Genomic DNA, 23,587 nt, shown 5'->3' with positions numbered 1-23,587 from the left:
GCAGGTGGGGAGCCGGGGTTCGAACCGGGATCCTTATGCTGGTCCTTGTGCTTTGTGCCACCTGCGCTTAACCCGCTGCGCTAAAGCCCGACTCCCATAAATAAAATCTTTGTTAAAAAAAAATAAAAACAGAGGATGCTAAAAGCAAAAACAATTATAAGATAATAGCAGGATTACCCCATCCTGTACTCCAGCACTTTTTTTGTCACCAGGTTTCCATGATTCCATTACTTCTAATGAACTTTAAAAATATATATTTATTTATCCCCTTTTGTTGACCTTGTTGTTTTATTGTTATTATTATTGTTGTTGTTATTGATGTTGCTGTTGTTGGATAGGAGAGAAATGGAGAGAGGAAAGACACCTGCAGACCTACTTCACCGCTTATGAAGCGACCCCTCTGCAGGTGGGGAGCCGGGGGCTCGAGAACTTTTTTTTAACTTTTTTTTAATTTTTATTTCAGATAGTGAGAGAGACCAAGAGGAGGAAATAAAGGAAGTGGGAGAGAGAAAGAAAAATAATTTTAAAAAAAGGCTGCCAGGAGTAGTGGATTCATTGTACAAGCACCAAATCCTAGGTAAATACATATATTTTTTATTGTGATATTATTTATAATAGCCAAGATAATAAAGAAAAAACATTAATGAGGGAGTCGGCTGTAGCGCAGCGGGTTAAGCGCAGGTGGCGCAAAGCACAAGGACCGGCATAAGGATCCCTGTTCGAACCCCGGCTCCCCACCTGCAGGGGAGTTGCTTCACAGGCGGTGAAGCAGGTCTGCAGGTGTCTATCTTTCTCTCCTCCTCTCTGTCTTCCCCTCATCTCTCCATTTCTCTCTGTCCTATCCAACAATGACAACAACACTAATAACTACAACAATAAAACAACAAGGGCAACAAAAGGGAATAAATAAATAAAATAAATATAAAAAAAGAAAAAAAATTAATGAGTAAAAAATAAATAAAACAAACAAAAAAACCCAAGTGTGTGAATGTATGTGTGGTGTGTAATATTATATAATATTAACAACAGAATCTGTGAAACAGCTTACGCAGTAAAGCACAATTTACCATGTAAGGACCTGGGTTTGAGTCCCCAGCACCATTGAGGAGCACCTTGTACAGCATGGGAAGCACTCTCTGAATGGCAGAGAGGTGCTGTGATGTTTTTCCTTTTCTCTACCTTTTTCTGTATGAAGTTGGATGGGAAAAATAAGTTCCAGTGAAATCACACAAGTGCAAGGCAAAAAAAAAAAAAAAAAAGCTGAAAGAAACACACAAAATGTGTGCCAGCATAAAATCCCAACAAGACTACACAGGAAAGAATATATGTACAAAGAACTCCCACCTAAAAGCATCTGCTGACTATGGAAAGTCAGCTGAAAGGCAGAGTGGCAATTCTGGTGGGCTCTGCCAATCAGCTGGAAACACTGAGAGGCAAGCTGCAATTCTTGGCAGACTAGTAGAGCTTGCCAGGAATCCGAAATCTTTACTTGCCAAAGGAGAAAACACTAGCACTCTGAAAATAAAATTACAGACTTTATTTCAAGGGTCATCTTGGTAAATCAAAAAATTTGGGGAGTCGGGGTGTAGCACAGTGGGTTAAGCACACCTGGCACAAAGCATCAAGGACCGGTGGATGGATCCTTGTTCGAGTCCCTGGCTCCCCACCTACAGGGGAGTCGCTTCACAGGCGGTAAAGCAAGTCTGCAAGTGTCTGTCTTTCTCTCCCCCTCTGTCTCCTCTTCTGTCTTCCCCTCCTCTCTCCATTTCTCTCTGTCCTATCCAACAACGACATCATCAATAACAACACCAATAATAACTACAACAATAAAACCACAAGGGCAACAAAAGTGAATAAATATTAAAATATATATATTAAAAAAAAATTGAAGCTCTGATGCTGGACTGCAACCACCACAGATTCCCATCAGAAATAAATAAGGGAGTTGGGCGGTAGCCCAGCCAGTTAAGCCGCCTGTGGAGCGAAGTGCAAGGACTTAGACAAGGATCAAGGATCCCCCGGTTGGAGCCCCCAGCTCCCCACCTGCAAGGGAGTCGCTTTACAGGTGGTGAAGCAGGTCTACAGGTGTCTGTCTTTCTCTCCCCCTCTCTGTCTCCCCTCTTCTCTAGATTTCTGTCTGTCCTATCCAATGACAGCAACAACAACAACAATAACCACAACAATGATAAAACAACAAGGGCAACAAAAAAGGTCTCCAGAAGCAGTGGATTCATGGTGCAGGCACCGAGCCCGGCAGTAACCCTGGAGGAAAGAAAGGAAGGAAGGAAGGAAGGAAGGAAGGAAGGAAGGAAGGAAGGAAGAAAGAAAGAAAGATCCTCTCTAGGTTCCAGTTATTTCTTAAAATATTGTAAAAATAATTTATCTTGCAAATGAAGATGATAAAGAACATAACAACATGTGCTATAACAAATAATGATAATAACAGAAAACAGCAACTAACAGATTCCAGGTACTCGTGTTATCAGAATAACCAAAATAATTGTGCTTATTATGTTTACAAAAATGAAGCTTTAAAAAGTTTCAGCAATAAACTGGAATCATGAAGTGTTACATGGGTGACTGGGGAAATAACTGGTAGAGCACTGGACTTGCATGCCTGAGGCTCCTGGTTTGACCCTAAGCACCACATATACTAAAGTAATCCTCTTTTCTGTGTGTATGTGTGTTCTCATGTGAAACTCATAAATAAACCATCAAAGAAAAAATGTGTCATTTAAAGAGCAGGCAAAATAGCTGGATAATACATTTGCTTTGTCATGCACATAACCCAGGCTTGAGTCCAACCAGCAAAGTGGAAGAATCTTTTGTGCTGTGTTGTGCTGTGCTGTGCTGTGGTCTTTCCTTCTGTCTCTCATTCTACATGAAAAGGTCATCAAAAACTGGGGGGTGGGGTTTAGTGGACAGGAGGTGGTGGTGCACAGATCTTACCATGTGCAAGGACCCAGGTTCAAGCCCCTAGTCTCCACTTGCAGGGGTCAAATAGTGCTCTATTTCTCTTTCCCTCTCCTTCTCCCTCTCCCTCCCCATCCTATTCTCCACTTGCAGGGGGAATGTTTCACCAGTGGGCAAGTAGTGCTGCAGCTGCCTATCTATCTATCTATCTATCTATCTCGATTTCCCCCTTCCATCTCAGTTTCTCTGTCTCCATCCAATAAATAAAAAGAAGAAAAAAAACATAAAAGTCAGCTAAATAACTCACCTGGTAGTGCCTGTGTACACCCCAGGTTCAAGTCCAACCTCAACCACTTTGGAGAAAGCTTCGGTGCTGTGGTGTATTTCCTTCTCTCTTTCTTAATGCTTCTTTTTTTTCCAAATTTTATTTATTTATTATTGGATAGAGACAGAGAAAAATCAAGAGGGTAGGGGGGATGTAGATAGAAAGAGAGAGACACCTACAGTGCTGCTTCACCACTCATGAAGCTTTCTCCCTGCAGGTGAGGACCAGGGGCTTGACCCTGGGTCCTTTTGCACTGTAATGCAAATGTAGGTGTACCACCACCAGGCCCCGCTTTCTCTTTCCATATTTTATTTATTTGTTTTTATTTCAGATAAAAACAGAGAACTTGAGAGAAAGGGGGGAGATATACAACTGCAGCACTGTTTCACCACTTGTAAAGATCTGGAGCTTGAACCTAGGTTTTTGTGTGTGTTATACTGTGAGTGCCATTGCCCAGACCCTCTCTGTCTCTCTCTTTTTTTTAATTTTTTTTCTTTTTATTTATTTATTTTCCCTTTTGTTGCCCTTATTTGTTTTTTTATTGTTGTTGTAGTTATTACTGTTGTAGAGAGAAATGGAGAGAGGAGGGGAAGACAGAGAGGGGGAGAGAAAGACAGACACCTGCAGACCTGCTTCACTGCTTGTGAAGCGACTCCCCTGCAGGTGGGGAGCCGAGGGCTTGAACCGAGATCCTTCTGCCGGTCCTTGCGCTTAAAATTTTTAAAAATTGTATAACCAATATTAAAAATTCAACGGCGTTCTTAACAGGTGAGTATTTACATTTGAAGAACTGATAACTAGGAGAATTAGGACTGACAGGATTTGAAGAACTGATAACTAGGAGAATTAGTACGACTAACAGGATTTCACTGTAGACCTAAAGGAGAAAACAGAATGGGACAGAGGCAACATTTAAAGAGACAAGTGACATCTTTTCAGGACAATGAAATAATTCAATCCACTAACTGAAGACAGACAAAGCAGGACAACCAGGACTTTGTGACAGAGCACTAAAAACAACGACAAAAAAAGTTTCAGGGGGTTGGGCGGTGGCGCAGCGAATTAAATGCACGTGGTGCAAAGCTCAAGGACCGGCTTAAGGACCCCCGCTCAGCCCCCGGCTCCCCACCTGCAGGGGGGTCGCTTCACAGGAAGTAAAGCAGATCTGCAAGTGTCTTTCTCTCTCCTTCTCTGTCTTCCCCTCCTCTCTGGATTTCTCTCTGTCCTGTCCAACAACGACGACAGCAATGGCAACAACAACAGTAAGCAACAAGGGCAACAAAAGGGAATAAACAGCCTTCATGAGCAGTAGATTCATAGTGCAGGAATCGAGTCCCAGCAATAACCCTGGAGGTAAAAAAATAATTAATTAATTAATTAATTAATTTTTTTAAGTTTCTTCATTCTGTCTATATACATATGTCCCTCTGCAATGTGGCTTTGTAGCTCTTCATATTAAAAAGCAGAATTTAGGGGCCAGGCGGTGGCACACCTAATAAAACATACACATTGTAGTGCCCAAGGACCCAGGTTCAAGTCCCTGGTCCCCATCTGCAGGGGAAAAGCTTCACGAGTGGTGAAGCAGGGCTGCAGGTGTCTCTCTGTCTCTTTCTCTCTCTACCTCCCCCTTCCTCTCAATTTCAATCTCTATCCAATAATTAATTAATTAATTAATTAAAAAAGCAGAATTTACTTCCTACCTTGTGATCTTTGTTTAGGTCAAATTTGCTAGAGGTAAAATATCTGCTCTGAACCTAAGCCTCAAAAGCCTTCCTATGTGGTCCAGGAGGTGGCGCAGTGGACAAAGCATTGGATTCTCAAGCATGAGGTCCCCAGTTCAATCCCCGGCAGCATATGTGCCAGAGTGATGTCTGGTTCTTTCTCTCTCCTCGTATCTTTCTGATTAATAAATAAATTATTTAAAAAAAAAAAAGCCTTCCTAAGTGCCTTTTTGTCTTGCAACCCAGCTGCTGTCACATGAGCAAGTCCAGGCTAATCTACCACATACTGAAATGTGTAGTCCAGTCATCTTCAGTGCCCCAGCCAACACATAGAAACAGAACTGCCTTCCAGACCCTCCACTGACTACAGAAACCTGTGGAAGCCCATGTGGAGGTAAGGTCTGCAAAGCAAAGAAGCCCACCCAGCTGGGCTCAGTCCAAACTACCAAGCAGCAGAACTGTGAGTGAAGGAAATGCTTATGGTTTTAAGCCACTGCATTTGGGAATGGTTTATTTCACAGCAAACACTGACAGAAAAACAAATCCACAGAGACACATCATAACAAAGTTGCAGAAAGTTAAAAGACTGAAAAAGGAATGCATATAATCTTTAGGAGAAAGAATTTCCTAATGAAGTTTCTCTTCTACAAAGTAATTAAAGCATTTTTAAATATTTTAAGTTAGGGCAGGGGAAATAGCATAGTGATTATACAAGCAGACTCTCATGCCTGAGGCTCTAAGGTCCCGTTATTCCATCCCCTGTACGACCATAAACTAGAGCTGAGCAGTCTTCTGGAAATTAAAAAAAAAAAAAAAAAAGATTTAGGGGGTCAGGCTGTAGCGCAGCGGGTTAAGCGCAGGTGGCGCAAAGCACAAAGACCGGCAAAAGGATCCCGGTTCAAACCCGGCTCCCCACCTGCAGGGGAGTCGCTTCACAGGCGGTGAAGCAGGTCTGCAGGTGTCTATCTTTCTCTCCTCCTCTGTCTTCCCCTCCTCTCTCCATTTCTCTCCTATCCAACAACGACAACAACAATAATAACTACAACAATAAAACAACAAGGGCAACAAAAGGGAATAAATAAAATAAATATATTTTTTAAAAGATTTAATTTAATATTTTTAAAATATTTATTTATTTATTCCCTTTTGTTGCCCTTGTTCTTTTATTGTTGTAGTTATTATTGATGTCGTTGTTGTTGGATAAGACAGAGAGAAATGGAGAGAGGAGGGAAAGACAGAGAGGGGGAGAGAAAGACAGACACCTGCAGACCTGCTTCACCGCTTGTGAAGCAACTCCTTTGCAGGTGAGGAGCCGAGGGCTTGAACCGGGATCCTTCCTCTGGTCCTTGCTTTGTGGGACATGTGCTTAACCCACGGCACTACTGCCCGACTCCCAATTTAATTAAATTCAAAAATTTCAAGTTAGGGGCTGGATGGTGGTACATATAGTTGAGTGCACATGTACAATGCACAAGGATAAGGGTTCAAGACCCCAGTCTCCACTTGTAAAGGGAAAGCTTTGTGAGTGGTGAAGTGCTGCAAGTGTCTCTGTCTAGCTCCACCCCATTTCTGGCGATGTCTATCCAGTTAACAAATAAAGACAAGCCAAATGTCCACCCTCCCCCTCACCACAGGGTTTATACTTTGGTGCCATACTCTCAATTTAGTCAGATCCTGCTTTTAGTTTCCCTTTCTGTTTTTCTTTCTCAACTTCTGTTGATGAGTGGGATCATCCCATACTCATCTTTATCTCTCTGACTTAGCTCACTTAACATAATTCCTTCTAGCTCTGTCCAAGATGGGTCAGAGAAGGTGGGTTCATTGTTCTTGATAGCTGCATAGTATTCCATTGTGTATATATACCACAGCTTTCTCAGCCACTCATCTGTTGTTGGGCAACCGGGTTGCTTCCAGGTTTTAGCTATTATGAATTGTGCTGCTATGTACACACATCTTTTTGATTGAGCATTATGGAAACCTTGGGGTATATTCCCCAGGAGAGGAATTACTGGGTCATCTGGAAGGTCCATGTCTAGCCTTGTGAGAGTTCTCCAGACTGCTCTCCAGAGAGGCTGGAGCAATTTACATTCCCACCAGCAGTGCAGAAGGGTTCCTCTGTCCCCACAGCCTCTCCAGCATTTGTTGCTGCTGTCCTTTCTGATGTATGCCATTCTCACAGGAGTGAGGTGGTATCTTAGTGTTGTCTTGGGGTCTTCTGGTGGTGGGAATGGTGTTTATGTACACTCCTATTAAATTGCAGTCATATAAATCACTATTTAATTAATATGAGAGGGGAAAACTTGATTGTATGTCTCGAACTTTTTAAAGCACAGACTGAGTCTTTTTAATACATAGGCTGAATCTTTGATATGTTGACTCTCAAAAGCCTAGACCAGAGAAAACAGAAGCAACCAGTGGCACAGCTATATACAAGACGCTGGGTATTATACAGCAAACACTAACAAAGGGACCTTTCAAAGTTAACCCAATTACCAAATAATGTGATGATAACAATAATTATCCATTGTCTTCTTGAACCCTAAGACAGCAGGAACCTCACATTTCCACTATAGAGCCAATATTTCCCCCAGTCCTGGAACCTTAGGGTGGGGCACACTTTCCTGCATGTTTCTTCAATTCATATCAAATAATATTGCATCCGCAACCTAATCAACGCAATGAGTGCCAACCCAACATGCTTCACTTCAGACTGTGTCCAGAGACTTCACGTGTGGAATGACAACCCTTCAGCTTCATCACTCAGGTGAGACCTTTCCTTTCATAGTATTCTCTAATTCCATCCCAGGTGGTTCACTTCCTAACAAAGTCCCAAAACCTAGATATACACCAGGTCCCCTGAGATAGAGCATACGTTCACACGTGTCCATAAACCAGGGCAAAATATATAGCTGAAAGCAGAAGTACACAAGAGTCTGCAGTGAGTACCCCCCCCAACACTTCATCTGCACTATTCCAGCCTTTAGGTCCATAATTGTTCAACAATTTGTTTGGCTTTGTATGTTAACTCTCTTTTCAGCCACCAGGTTCCAGATGCCATCAGGATGCCAATCAGACTTCCCTGGACAGATGACCCCACCAATGTGTCCTGGAGCTCCGCTTCCCCAGAGACCCACCCTACTAGGGAAAGAGAGAGGCAGACTGGGAGTATGGACCGACCAGTCAACGCCCATGTTCAGCGGGGAAGCAATTATAGAAGCCAGACCTTCCACCTTCTGCAACCCACAATGACCTTGGGTCCATACTCCCAGAGGGATAGAGAATGGTATAGCTATCAGGGGAGGAGATGTGAGAGATCTGGTGACGGGAATTGTGTGGATGGAGTTGTACCCCTCCTATCCTACGGTTTTGTTAATGTCTACTTTTTAAAATAAATAAAGATAAGTTTTAAAAAATCATTAAAAATAAATAAAAATGTCAAGTTACATTTAAGTGAGAAAAAGTGGGGGAAGACATCTAAACAAAAACTCATTACCTGAAAAACATAGTTCAGCTTGATGAAAATAATGTAAATGCAGCTATCAAGAACAATGAACCCACTTCTCTGACCCATCTTGGACAGAGCTAGAAGGAATTATGTTAAGTGAACTAAGTCAGAAAGATAAAGATGAGTATGGGATGATCACACTCATCAACAGAAGTTGACTAAGAAGATCTGAAAGGGAAACTAAAAGCAGGACCTGACCAAATTGTAAGTAGGGCACCAAAGTAAAAACCCTGTGGTGATGGGTAGACATGCAGCTTCCCGGGCCAGTGGGGGGTGGGAGTGGGTGGGAGGGATAGGTCACAGTCTTTTGGTGGTGGGAATGGTGTTTATGTACACTCCTAGCAAAATGTAGACATATAAATCAGTAGTTGATTAATATGAGAGGGGGAAAATCAATTGTATGTCTCAAAGTTTTTCAAAAAACAAACTGAATCTTTTTAATATATAGGTTGTGTATTTGATATGCGGACTCTCTCAAAAGCCTAGACCAAGTAGACTAGAAGCATCCAATAGCACAGCTATATACAAGATACTAGATACTGTACAGCAAACCATAACAAAAGGACTTTTCAAAGTTAACCCAATTACCAAATAATGTGATGATAACATTAACTATCGATTGTCTTTTTGAACCCTAAGACAGCAGGAACCTCACATCTCCACTATAGAGACTCTACTTCCCCCAGTCCTGGAACCCTTGGATAGGGGCCACTTTCCCTTATGCGTCTCCCAATCCATACCAAATAATATTGCATCCGCCGATCACAACCTTACCAACGCAACGATTGCCACCTCAACATGCTTCAGCTCAGACAGTGTCCAGAGACTTCACGAGTGGAATGACAACCCTTCAGCTTCATTACTCGGGTGAGACCTTTCCTTTTATAGTACACTCTAATTTCATCTCAGGTGGTTCACTTTCTAACAAAGTCCCAAAACCTAGATATACACCAGTTTCTGTGAGAGAGAGCTTATGTTCACACGTATCCATAAACTACTGCAAAATATATACCTGAAAGCAGAAGTACACTAGAGTTTGCAGTGAGTACCTCCCTAACACTTCCTCTCCACTATTCCAAGCTTTGGGTCCATGATTGCTCAACAATTTGTTTGGCTTCGTATGTTAACTCTCTTTTCAATCACCAGGTTCCAGATGCCACCAGGATGCTGTCCAGGCTTCCCTGGATTGAAGACCCCACCAATGTGTCCTGGAGCTCAGCTTCCCGAGACACATCTTACTACGGAAAGAGAGAGGCAGACTGGGAGTATGGACCGACCAGTCAATGCCCATGTTCAGTGGTGAAGCAATTACAGAAGCCAGACCTTCCACCTTCTGCAACCCTCAATGACCCTGGGTCCATGCTCCCAGAGGGCTAGAGAATGGGAAAGCTATCAGGGGAGGGGGTGGGATATGGGGATTGGGTGGTGGGAATTGTGTGGAGTTGTACCCCTCCTACCTTATGGTTTTGTTAATTAATCCTTTCTTAAATAAAAAAAAAAAAAAAAGAAAGAAAAGAATGTAAAACTGGGCAGTGGAGATAGCCCCGCCTGGCGGTGGCGCACCTTGTTAAACACATATTGCAATGAGCAAGTACCCGGACTGGAGCCCCCGATCCCCACCTGCATGGGGAAAGCTTTGCGAGTGGTGAAACAGGACTGCAGGTGTCTGTCTCTCGCCTTCTCTATTGCCCCCTTCCCTCTCGATTTCTGGCTGTCTCTATCCAATAAATAAATATAAAATAAAATAAGGGACAGTATAAGGAGCCGGGCCTTAGTGCACCGGGTTAAGTGCACATGGCAGAAAACCCAGGGACTGGCAACAGGATCCCAGTTCGAGCCCCCGGCTCCCCACCTGTGGGGGACTTGCTTCACAAGCAGTGAAGCAGGTCTGTTGGTGTCTTTCTCTTTCTCTCCCCCTCTGTCTTCCTCTCCTCCCTCCATTTCTCTGTATCCTATCTAACAACGTCAACATCAATAACAACAACGATAAACAAGGGCAACAAAAGGGGGAAAAATAAAGTTTAAAAAAAAAGGGATAGTATAATGATTATGTAAAGGACTTTCATGCCTGAGGCTCCAAAGTCCTAGATTCAATTCACACCACCATATGCCAGATCTGAGCAGTGTTCTGATAAATAATAATAATAAATGATATAATGTAAAAACAAAACATATGTATTTGTAGGGTATAAAGCAGGGGACCAGGTGGTGGCACTCAGTAGAGCACACATAATTTTTTTTTAATAGCATCATCAATCAATAAAATAGCTATAATAATAATGTCTTATCAATGCCCAGGTCTGGCAAAATAGCTTGTGTGGATAGTGTGTTGCTTTGCCATGTGCACAACCCAGGTTCTAGCTCAGCCCCCACCACTCTGAAGGAAGTTTCAGTGCTATGGTCCCTTTCTCTCTCTAAAAATAAATAAATAGGGGGGGCAGGTGGTGGCGTACCTGGTTGAGTGCATATGTTGCAATGCACAAGGACCTATGTTCGAGCCCCTAGCCCCCACCTGTAGGAGGAAAGCTTCACAAGTGGTGAAGCAGGGCTGCAGGTGTCTCTCAGTCTTTCTCCCTCTCTCTCACCCCCTTCCCTCTTGATTTCTGGCTGTCTCTATCCAAATAAATAAATAAAGATAATAAAAATAAATAAATAAATACGGCTGGGATACATTATTGTTATGCAAAATACTTTCATGCCTGAGGCTCCAAGGTCTCCAGCACCACTAGAGGCCAGAGATGAGCAGTGCTCTGGTCTCTCTCCCTATCTCTGTATTTCTGTATCTCTCTCATTAAAATAAAAAATTTAAAAAATTAATAAAGTCAATGTTCTATGTCAGCCAGCAGGGGGCCCTATTCATTGTAATTACTCAAGAGACCCAAGATGGTCGATAGTTATCTTAACTCAATCACTATGTGAGAATAAGACATATAGTATACTGACTCTTAAAACACCTGGCCAGAAATAACACATTGGTTCCTCTCACATTTCTTTTTTTTTTTCTTCTAATTTTTATTTTTATTTCTTTATTGAGGAATTAATGTTTTACATTCGACAATAAATACAATAGTTTGGACATGCATAAATAACATTTCCCAGTTTTCTGTATAGTAATACAAGCCCCACTAGGTCCTCTAGAGCACACATATTACCATGCACCAAGACCCAGGTGCAAGTTCCTAGTCCCCACCCTGCAGAAGGGAAGTTTCATGAGCAGTGTAGCAGTGCTGCAGGTATCTCTCGTTCTCTCTGCCTGTCTCATCCTCTATCAAAAGGAAAGTGGGAGAGGGGGAGAACAGTGGATTCTTTGTGCAAATACAGAACCCCAGCAATAACCCTGGTGAAGAGGAAAAAAGGGGGGTAGAAGCATGAGACAGGCAGAAAGGCTGCAAGGCTTTGCTACCATGTGACCCCAGCATAGGTATTTCACTTCTGTACTTCAGTTTTCTCATATGTAAAGCAAACAATAGCACCGGGAATGGGAGCTGTCTCACCTAATAAGAACATGCCTTGCTGTTCACGAGCCCCTCAGTTTTTTAAGGCAAGACCAAATAGGAGGCCCAAATCAACACTGGGTGAATTCTATGGATAGTGGAGTGGTGCTACGGAGTCTCTCTTCTTCTTTCTTCTCCTTCTTATACATACAAACAAAAAACAAAAAAATTAAGCTTGAGCCAGAGAGACCACTCAACAGTACTGTGCATGTGCAAAATCCTGGGTTTGCACTCACGTGATATATTTAAAATTCTTTCTAGGGGCTGGGCGGTATCACAGAATATGCTTCCATGTGCATATTAAGTGCACATGGAAGCAAAGCAAAAGGATCAGCTCAAGGATCCCAGTTCGAGCCCCCAGCTCCCCACCTATGGGAGGGGGGTCGCTTCGCAGGCTTGGTAAGGCAGGTCTGCAGGTGTCTATCCTTCTCTCCTCCTCTCTGTCTTCCCCCTCTTCTCTCGATTCCTCTCTATCCTATGCAATAACAACAACAGCTATAACAACAATAATAACTACAACAAGGGCAACAACAAGAGCAACAAAATGTGGAAAATGGCCTCCAGAAGCAGTAGATTCATGCAGGCACTGAAACCCCAGAGGTAACCCTGGAGGCAAAAAAAAAAAAGAAAGAAAGAAAATTCCTTCTAGATAGACAGATCAGTAGAGATTTTAAATTATTTTAAGTTAAGCTGTGTTTGGCATATAGCAAACACTAAGTATTAGAGAACTTCATTCTTAAGACTATTGCTTGTTGAAATAACAGAGAACCAGTTATAGGGGCCTTGAAGACTATATAATATAAAATACTTAGGAGTGAGGTCTTCATTTTTTTACAGTTCTACTCCACTCTATTATTAGAAAGTTCTTGGGCTAGGGACAGAATAATAGTTATGCAAAAGACTTTCATGCTTGGGGCTCTGAGGTTCTAGGTTCAATTCCCAGCACCACCAAAAACCAAAACTGAGCAGTGCTCTGGGGTATGTGTGTGTATCTTTCCCATTAAAATAAATAAAATATGAAAGAAGAAAGAAAAAAGGAATTTCAGTCCCAGAGGTGGTGCAGTGCATTTACTGGTTGCTCAAGAATGATGCCCTAAATTTGATCGCCAGCATGGCATGTGCCATGTGCTCTCGTTCCCTCTCTTTCTCTTCCCACCTCTCAAATAAGTAAATAAATCTATAGAAGAAATAAACAAACTCTAATGCAAAATCTAAATTTGTAAAGCAGAGTCTATATGCCTTTCTACAAGACAATTTTTCTAATAGTTGAAGGCAACTAAAAAATTTCTTATACTTGCCTTCCTTCAAACTAACAACTTCTTGTAAAATGAAATGTTATACTCCCAAGGTCTACTATCCTCCTCTGGGTTCCCTCCATGACAGAACAAGGAAGAAAAGAAAAATAATGGACTGGGGTGTAGCACAGCGGGTTAAACGCAGGTGACGCAAAGAGCAAGAAATCTGGTTCGAGGCCCCGGCTCCCCCCAAACACCTGCATGGAGGTCGCTTCACAAGCGGTGAATGAAGTAGGTCTGCAGGTGTCTTTCTCCCCCCTCTCTGTCTTCCCTTCCTCTCTCCATTTCTCTCTGTCCTATCCAACAACAACAGCAATAACAACAATAATAACAACAACAACAATAAGCAACAAGGGCAACAAAATGGGAAAAACGGCCTCCAGGAGCAGTGGATTTGTAGTGCAGGCACCAAGCCCCAGCAATAACACTGGAGGCAAAAATAAATAAATTAAAAAAAGAGAGAGAGAGAAATAAAATCATTTACATAGAATTTACTCAACAGAGACCTATAGTGGCTTCTTTTTTTTTTTAGAATAGAGAGAGCTAAGAGTCTGCCTGCTGTTGCCAGAACAGATAAAGCTGGCTGCAAGCATAAGGTCTATACTACTTAAATCTCATTGGTTCAACCAAAATTTATTGAACGATTATACTGTTATAGACATGCTGCTAGTTTGGGGACTATATAGTATTAATATGTTAGAAACGAATCTGCTTCATTAATATGGAATCCGGTGGTCCGGGAGGTGGCGCAGTGGATAAAGCATGGGACTCTCAACCATGAGGTCCCAAGTTCAGTCCCCAGCAGCACATGTACCAGAGTGATGTCTGGTTCCTTCTCTCCTCCTATCTCTCTCATGAATGAATAAATTCTTTAAAAAAAAAAAAAAGAAAGAAAGAAATCCACTATCACTCATGATTTTCTTTTGTTTGTTTGCTTTATTGATTTTTTACTTTGTTTTACTCTTGATAGAACCAAGTTATGAGCAATTTCACTATGACAGGTCACTTTATTTTTGCATTATTATTTTTTGTCAATGATTTAATAATTATTTACAAAATTTTAAGATTAAAAAAAAATTATAACAGGGGTATAATTCCATACCATTCCCACCACAAGAGTTCTGTGTCCTCATCCCCTCCATTGGAGACTGCAGTAGTTCTCCCAACCAGGTCATTTTTTTCATTCAGATAGAGAGACAGAGTGGAAGACACCACAGCATCAAAGCTTCCTCTGTTGCCATAGCATCTCCCCTGCAGTACCAGGGCTCAAACCAGAGCCTTGAAGGCACCACATCCAGTGAACTCTCTAGTCCATCACTCAGCTCTTAGTATAAACTTCTGAAATATTTCAAGATTGTCTCTGTCATAAAGTATGCAGGTGGAAGAACTGCTGTATTATGAAAATAAATACCAGACACATTCTTGTCCAGAAAAGTGCAAATATGTACCTACAGGCAAAGCCAAGGTTTTCCTCAAAAAAGAATTGGTTGCCAGTTATCAAGAATTTGTGAGCTGAGGGTAGATTGCATAATGGTTATGCAAACAGAGTCTCATGCCTGAGGCTCCAAAGTCCCAGGTTCAATCCCCTGCACCACCATAAGCCAGAGCTGAATAGTTCTCTGGTAAAAAGGGGGAAAAAAATCCATTTACCCTGTGGGGCAGATATCACAGTAGTGGCCATCAATGAACTATACCATTTTCTAACCATGTCCCCAAAAGCAATGTAACTGGAGCTACTCCTCCAAAGAGGTAAGTCCCAGTCACCCTTCTCTGTAAATCTGGGCTGACCTTGTAACTTATTTTGACCAGCACTAGAGAAATGATGTTGCAGAATTTCCAGTGTTAGTTGCAGTAGATCTTGCAACAGCAGGGCCTGGAAGGTAGCACAGTAGATAAAGCACTGGACTCCTACCAATGAGGTCCTGAGACTGAGTCCTAGAATCCCATGTGCCAGAGTGATATTCTGATTCTCTCCCTCTCGCAGTGATATTCTTTTTTTAAATATGTATTTATTTATTTATTCCCTTTTATTGCCCTTGTTTTATTGTTGTAGTAGTTGTTGTTATTGATGTCATTGTTGTTGGATAGGACAGAGAGAAATGGAGAGAGGAGGGAAAGACAGAGAGGAGGAGAGAAAGATAGACACCTGCAGACCTGCTTCACCACCTGTGAAGCGACTCCCCTGCAGGTGGGGAGCCGGGGGCTCGAACCTGGATCCTTAAGCCGGTCCTTGTGCATTTCGCCACGTGCGCTTAACCCGCAGCGCTACCGCCCGACTCCCCAGAGTGATATTCTGATTCTCTCCCTCTAATATTAATAAGTAAATAAATCTTTTTAATTTTTTAAAAATTTATTTTCCCTTTTGTTGTTGTTTTTTATTGTTGTTGTAGTTATCATTGTTGTTGTTACTGATATCGTCGTTGTTAGATAGGATAGAGAGAAATGGAGAGGGGGGGGGAAGACAGAGAAGGGAACTGAAAGACATCTGAAGACCTGCTTCACCGCCTTTGGAGCAACTCCCCTGCAGGTGGGGAGCCATGGGTTTGAAGGAGCAGTTCCTTGCTGGTCCTTGTGCTTCGCACCACCACGTGCACTTAACCCACTACACTACCGCCAGACTCCTATATATGTATGTGTATATGTATGTGTATGTGTATATATGTAAGGCCTTAAACCTACCACTCCCACCTTCAAACATTTTCTGGGCCCTGTAAGACTTAGCACCTGCTGAACTGTCAGCTGACTACACCTGCATAGATAATCCTAGATTAAACCCCAAACTAGACCAGGAACAGTGCAAAGTATCTTGAGAAATAATACTTTAAAAAATAATTTATTTTATTGTAATGATAGGTAAATATGAAAGAGAGAAGGGGAGCGAGAGAGATGGACACAGAAACACACACAGGGGGCTGGGTGGTGGCGCACCTGGCTGAGCACCCATATTACAATGCGTAAGGACCCCGGTTCGAGCCCCCAGTCCCCACCTACAGGGAGAAAGCTTCACAAGTGGTTAAGCAGGGCTGCAGGTGTCTCTGCCTCTCGCCCTCTCTATCCCTCCCTTCCCTCTCAATTTCTGTCTCTATCCAATAAATAAATAAAGATAATTTAAAAAAGAAAAAAGAAACACACACAGGCAGGGGCACCAGAGCACTGCTTAGCTCTGGTGTAGGTGATGTTGTGGACTGAATCTGGGACCTCAGAGCCTCAGGCAATGAAAGTCCCTTGAGCTGGGCGTAGAGCAGTGGGTTAGGCGCACATGGCGCAAAGCTCAAGGACCGGCATAAAAATCAGGGTTCGAGCCCCCAGCTCCCCACCTGTGGGTGGAAGGGGGGTGGACCGCTCACTCCGCAAGCGGTGAAGCAGGTCTGCAGGTATCTATCTTTCTCTCCTCCTCTCCTTCTTCCCCATCTCTCTCGATTTCTCTGTCCTGTCCAACAATAGCTACAACAACAATAACAACCACAAGGGCAACAAAATGGAAAAAATAGCCTCCAGGCGCAGTGGATTCATAGTGCTGGCACCAAGCCCCAGAGATAACCCTGCAGGGAAAGAAAGAGAGAGAGAGAGAGAGAGAGAGAGAGAGAAAGTCCCTTGCATAAGTATGCTGTCTCCCCAGATGACAATATTTGTTTTAGAGCACTAAGCTTTTAGGTATTATTAATCTGTAATTCAGAGCCGAGGAAGTAAATAGCTTAAGTTTCAGATTCTGTAAATACTTGAAAATGTATTTCTCTGTTTGATAATTAATGCACTTGTTTCATTCAACAGCAAAGAAAAAAGAAAGCATGAAGAAAAAATATGTTTTACTTTCATCCAAATCTGTAACAATTACGTGTGTAGAAGTCTGATAATAAGAATAGTAGTAGCAACAGCAACGACAATCTTGTGGTTGTTATGTCAGGCACTATTGTAAATGATATAAATGTGACACAAGTATATGTACATACACATGTACTCATTTTTCTTCAGATAAGGATAAGTCATATAATCAATCACCTGCAGTTTCCTGAGGAGGAAATTCTAGCACATAGCAGATAGAGCCAATGTCACAGCTAAACTCTCCATCAGAAATAGGGCAGCTAACCTATATGAAACACAGTCAAGGTTTCAATGATTTTCTTGGGGCAGGTGTATACTGTTAATGTAGATCAAAACGATATCAGTTATGTAATCTGGAAAGTGGCACAATGGATAAAGCACTGGATTCTCAAGCATGAGGTCCCAAATTCAATCCCCTGCAGCACATGTGCCAGAGTGATATCTGGTTCTTTCTCTCTCTCCTATCTTTCTCATAAATAAATAAAATCTTAAAAAAAAAAAGAAAAAAAAAAGGGAGTCCGGCAGTGGCACAGCGGGTTAAGCGCACGTGGCGCAAAAGCTGAAGGTCCAGGCTTAAGGATCCAGGTTCAAGCCCCCGGCTCCCCACTTTCAGAGTGGTTGCTTCACAGATGGAGAAGCAAGTCTGCAGGTGTCTATCTCCTCTCTGTCTTCCCCTCCTCTCTCCATTTCTCTCTGTCCTATCCAACAACGAGATGACATCAAAAGCAACAATAATAACTACAACAATAAAACAACAAGGGCAACAAAAGGTAATATATAAATATAAAAAGAAATTTAAAAAAAAACCACTATATCAGTTGTAAGGATAAGTTAGGGTCAACTTGAAAAGCATACTTTAGTGGTCCAGGAGGTGGCTCAGTGACTAAGGCACTAGACTCTTGGGCATGAGGTCCTGAGTTCGATCCCCAGCAGCACATGTGCCAGATTGATGTCTGGTTCTTTCTCTCTCTCCTCTTGTCTTTCTAGTAAATAAATAAAATCTTAAAAAAAAAAAAAAGAAAGAAAGAAAAGCATACTTTAAACATGTCCTCTATCAACAATTAACAGTGTTGAATAATTGCTTGCAGGACCTGTCACAAAATTTATCTTGGAATGGCCATGTACCTTTCTATGTAAATTACCACGATATTCTTAATCCAGATTCCTGCAAACATTCCTACTCTAAAGCTACTTATCCACGTTATGGGGAATCTACATCTATTTGCCCTTCTTCAGGTTCAATAGTGGAAAGAATACCCAAAACACAAGGATTAACAGAAAATGGTCCGACTGTTTCTGGACGACATGCTAGCTAGCAGCCATTTCTCTTCAGCCCTTATTAGTCTCAAGAAAGCATCTTCCAGAAACTTCTGCATCAAAGTACCAGAATATAAAATAATGCTAAATTAGATAAAGGGGGTGGGGTGAGGGGAAAGGATCCAAAGAAAAGCCAGAATTCAGTGTGAGAAGCCAGCCTGAGATGGAAAGAGGCACCAGAGAAAGCTGAGAAGGCCCTCAGAAGCAGTCGGCCTTCAAACCACGATTCTATTATAGAATTTCAAGAACCCAGTAAAGATGCTAGGAAGAACTGAACAAGCTGACAATCATCCCACGTCTATTGCCCCGAATGCACTCTGCACGAGGTCCCCTTCCAGCTTTTTGCAGCTCCCAACATTAGCCTGTATAACCGACCTCAGGCCCGCCCCCTTGATTCACAGCCGGTTCCTGGCATTACAGACTGAAGGCGTCGTCAATCCAAGAAGAACACGTCCGTAGTTTTTCTGCCAGCCTCCCAAGCCACAGAAAAATACTCACTTGCCCGCCAGATCTTTATGAGAGCCGCTCGAATTCATGAGCTGAGCCAAATCTTGTCGCACGGCCGCCGCCATCTTTCTTCCAGCTCAGCGGAGGCTGCGGGGCCTCTCAAAGCCAAAAGGGAAACGAGTCTAGTCCTCCAGGCAGCGACTAGAGGGACCCGAAACACCACAGAGTTGCTAGTGTGTCGGCCAGAGAGTCAAGTGTGGGAGTCTGCATTGGGCCTGCCCCCAGGGTTGAGTGACACGAGGCTTAAGTCCCGGGCCCACCCAGGCCCCACCCACATGCGCTGGCCGGCTCGCTCCCACTTCGGATTGGAGGATAAACTCCAAGTGCTTGTGCAACTCCTATTAAGTACCGGGTATAGAAAACTACCGCGCTTTCCTTAAGTTCCGTCTTATTTACATCTATGGTTTACCGTTTCTCGTTCTTCAAGGCAACCCTTAAAACTACCTGTGCTAAGGTACAAGTTGTTTTTATTTACAATCCATCTTATCCATTTAATTGTTAAAATACAATTAGATATCTACATTACCCCCTTCACTCTGTACCCTTTTATTTTTATAATTATAAATATGCAATTTATAATTGGTCAAATACTTGCCCTTTTTCCAGGGTTCTGCCATTTCTGTTGTCTTGAAGTAATTATTTTTTTAATGTTATTAATTTTTGAATAGAGATAGAAACGGAGAGGGAAGGGGAAGGGGAGAGAGAGAAAGATGCAACACTATTCTCCTTGTATGAGGCTTCCCCCTGCAAGTGGGGATCAGGGGCTTGAACCCGAGTCCTTGAGTACTGTAATGCGTGTACTCAACCACCTGACACCTCTGAAGTAATTTTAAATAACAAGAAACACTATCACTCTACTCTAGAAATGGTTTCATTACCTTACCATTTATGAATACAACGAATGATCGTTGTATTGATCGTTGTAATGATCGTTATTCATGTATCCTTATGAAAATATTTTCTTCTTTTTTAATTTTCTGTACTTATTTTTTTTAACCAGAGCACGGCTCAGCTCTGGTTTATGGTGGTGCTGGGGATTGAACCAGGGATTTTGGAGCCTCAGGCATGAAAGTCTGTTTGCATTAACCATTATGCCATCTACCCCCGCCCTCCTTATGAAAATATCTTTGTGCAAATAAAAAGAAATATGCACTCTCTCTCTCTCTCTCTCTCTCTCTCTCTCTCTCTCTCGCTTGCCAGAGAACTGCTCAGCTCTGACTTATGGTGATGTAGGGGATTGAACCTGGGACTTTGGAGCCTCAGGCATGAGAGTGTCTTTGCATACCCATTATGCTATCTACCCCCATCCATAATCTGCACTTATTTGCTTTCAGAAAAGATGACATATTATTATTATGCTGCTAATTACTTTCACTTTTCCTGGTTCTCTTACCATGTAAATTCAGAAACCTTAATCATTCCTTTTAGAGATTTAAAAAAAAACTTTAATTTGATAGGACAGAGAGAAATTGAGGGAGAGAGGAGAGATAGACAGGGACTGCAACACCTCTGCACTGGTTGTGAAGCTTTCCCCATGCAGGTGAGAGCCAGGGGCCTGAACTCCTGTCCTTGCCCATGGTAACTTGTGCAGTTAACCATATGCACCACTGCCCAGCCTCCTTCCTCTTTTTTTTTTTTTTTTTTTAAGGCTAGAAAGTGCTTCCCTTAATGAGGGTGCTACCTTTTTTTATTTTTTTTGGTTTGTTTGTTTTATTTTTTTTTTGCTAGACATTTACACTTTTTTAATCAACCACCCAGTACTGATAAACTTATAACAGTTTTTTAATTGCCACTAGGATTATTCCTGGGGATTGGTGCCTGTACAATAAATCCACCACTTCAGGTGGCTTTTTTTCAAATTTTTAGAGGGCAGAGAGAAATTGAAAGTGGAGAGGAGGCTGGGGAGACAGCATAATGGTTATGCAAAAGGCTCTCATGACCAAGACTCTGAAGTCCCAGGTTCAATCCCCAGTACCACCACAAGCCACAACTGAGCAGTGCTCTGGTCTTTCTCTTGGGAGTTGGGGATAGCACAGCGGGTTAAGCTTAGGTGGCGCAAAGCGCAAGGACCACATAAGATTCGTGGTTCGAACCCCTGGCTCCCCACCTGCAACAGAGTCGCTTCACAAGCAGTGAAGCAGGTCTGCAGGTGTCTATCTTTCTTTTTTATATATATTTATTTATTCCCTTTTGTTGCCCTTGTTGTTTTATTGTTGTAGTTATTATTGTTATTGATGCTGTTGTTGTTGGATAGGACAGAGAGAAATCAAGAGAGGGGAAGACAAAGAGGAGGGGAGAAAGACAGACACCTGGAGACCTGCTTAATCGCTTGTGAAGCGACTCCCCTGCAGGTGGGAAGCCAGTGGCTCGAACTGGGAACCTTAAACCGGTCCTTGCGATTTGTGCCATCTGCGCTTAACCCGCTGCGCTACCGCCTGACTCCCAGTTGTCTATCTTTCTCTCCCCCTCTCTGTCTTCCCCTCCTCTCTCCATTTCTTTCTGTCCGATCCAACAACGACGACATCAATTAAAACAAGGGCAACAAAAGGGAATAAACAAATAAATAAATCAGTAAATAAAAAAGAAAGTGGAGAGGAAGATAGAATAGGGAGGAAAAACCCGGGGAAGGAGGGTAACGGCAGGTGGTGGAGGACCTGGCTAAGTGCACATATTACCATGCACAAGGACCCAGGTTCAAGATCCCTGGCTCCCCACCTACAGAGGGGGATGCTTCCTGAGTGGTAAAGCAAGTCTGCAAGGTGTCTGTATTTCTTTTTTTTATTATTATTATTACTCCCTTTTGTTGCCCTTTTTATTATTGTTGTTGTTGTTGTTATTGATGTCATCGTTGTTGGATAGGACAGAGAGAAATGGAGAGAGGAGGGGAATACAGAGAGGAGGAGAGAAAGATAGACACCTGCAGACCTGCTTCACCACCTTTGAAGCAACTCCCCTGCAGGTGGGGAGCCGGGGCCTCGAACCGGGATCCTTATGCAGGTCCTTGTGCTTTGCGCCACCTGTGCTTAACCCGCTGCACTACGCCCGACTCCCGCCCATTACAGTTTTATAAACATCTTTAAATGATAAATCAATAGGGCGGGGAAAGATAGAAGGAGAAGGTCAGGGAGGTAGCTGCAGCACTACTTCACTGATTATGAAGCTTCTCTCAAAGCAGGTGTGGAACCAGGGGCTTGACAGTGGATACTTACACATTATAACATATACCTTCTACCAGGTGGACCACTGCCGCTGCCCCCCCCCCCATTGATTGTTTAAGTAACAGGGCTCTGGCAGAGGACGTCACCACTAATCAATGAATTCTCTTTGCAGAATTTTGATCTGAGGCCATTTTCCTCTCCAGGTAATCCCTATTTTCACACAATCGACTAGATAGTCTCGACACTGGTGATTTCATCACAAATATGCAGCAAAGGTCATCGTGGAGTTGTTTTCCTGGTACATCTACCAATCTGTATTCTGGTGCTCAGCTCAAACATACTCATAGTAGAAGAAAGAGAACATAGGTGAGTGGGTACATTTTGCCATTTTTGGAGTGTTAATCCTTACTTAACATTTATTTCACATGTTATTCTAGAGTCATTCTTGTGTGTTTCCTAGCCTATATCCAGAATCAGACATTTCTCAAAGACGCTCTTATCCCTGTAGTTTCTCTTAATAGTTAGAATATAGCTCAGTAGTAGAGAACATACTTCAGATACACACATTTCTGAGTTCCATTTCTTTTTTTTATGTGTGTGTGTGTGTGTGTGTGTGTGTGAGAGAGAGAGAGAGAGAAAGAGAGAGAAATAGGGAAACAGAGCATCATTCTGGTAAATCCAGTGTTGGAGAATGAGTTCCATTTCTAATACCAAACAAAAATATATATATATTTGAGCCAGTGAAATTGCTCACAAGGATAGTGTGATGTTTTGCCATGTGAACAAGGTTTTTCCAGGTTCAAGCATGACCCCCACTGCACTGAAGAAAGCCTCCATTGCCGTGGTCTCTTTTCCTCTCTCCACCTCTAATATAAGTGTATATTTATATGCACATATACTGGGTGAACTATCTCTTGGCCGCAAGAATATTTCAGATTCTAGAAAAAAATATGCACATTTTAAGATTACTTTTTCCGGGAGTCGGGTGGTAGTGCAGCGACATAAGCACAGGTGACACAATGCTTAAGGACCACTGTAAGGATGCAGGTTTGAGCCCCCGGCTCCCCACCTGCAGGGGACTCACTTCACAGGCGGTGAAGGAGGTCTGCAGGTGTCTCTCTTTCTCTCCCCCTCTCTATCTTCTCCTCCTCTCTCCATTTCTCTCTGTCCTATCCAACAATGACACCAATAACAACAACAATAATAACTACAACAATAAAAACAAGGGCAACAAAAGGGAATAAATAAATATAAAAAAGATTTTTTCTTGATGTCGTCGTTGTTGGATAGGTCAGAGAGGAATGGAGAGAGAAGGGGAAGACGGGAGAGAAAGACAGACACATGCAGACCTGCTTCACCGCCTATGAAGCGACTCCCCTGCAGGTGGGGAGCCGGGGGCTCAAACCAGGATCCTTCAGCGGGTCCTTGCGCTTTGCGCCACCTGTGCTTAACCCGCTGCACTACTGTATTTTTTTTTCTTTTAATGTAACAGGAGGAGCTTACAAATATGTAGTATCATCACTCAGGGGG

The 23,587-nt window shown here is 42.6% G+C and overlaps 2 protein-coding genes across 4 annotated transcripts in view; one reads left to right on the top strand and one right to left on the bottom strand.

Annotated features, from left to right (window-relative positions):
• COPS4 (COP9 signalosome subunit 4) overlaps positions 1–19,121 on the bottom strand; it is a 50,588-nt gene extending 31,467 nt beyond the window's left edge. The window contains exon 1 of one of the 3 annotated variants that reach the window (XM_060187991.1): positions 18,891–19,121. In XM_060187991.1, the coding sequence (XP_060043974.1) occupies positions 18,891–18,964 (74 nt within the window). In that variant the 5' untranslated portion in view covers positions 18,965–19,121. The remainder of the gene's footprint in view (positions 1–18,890) is intronic. The other 2 variants (XM_007518485.2, XM_007518484.2) reach the window with 2 other exon arrangements.
• Positions 19,122–22,354: 3,233 nt separating this feature from the next.
• Positions 22,355–23,587, top strand: part of LIN54 (lin-54 DREAM MuvB core complex component) — an 85,224-nt gene continuing 83,991 nt past the window's right edge. The window contains exon 1 of the mRNA XM_060187990.1: positions 22,355–22,423. The gene's annotated coding sequence lies outside the window, so the exon portion shown is untranslated. The remainder of the gene's footprint in view (positions 22,424–23,587) is intronic.

This window comes from Erinaceus europaeus, chromosome 3 (genome assembly GCF_950295315.1).
Source record: "Erinaceus europaeus chromosome 3, mEriEur2.1, whole genome shotgun sequence".
NCBI lineage: Eukaryota > Metazoa > Chordata > Mammalia > Eulipotyphla > Erinaceidae > Erinaceus > Erinaceus europaeus.
Note: the sequence above shows the minus strand (reverse complement) of the source record. Positions and strands in the feature narration are given on the sequence as shown.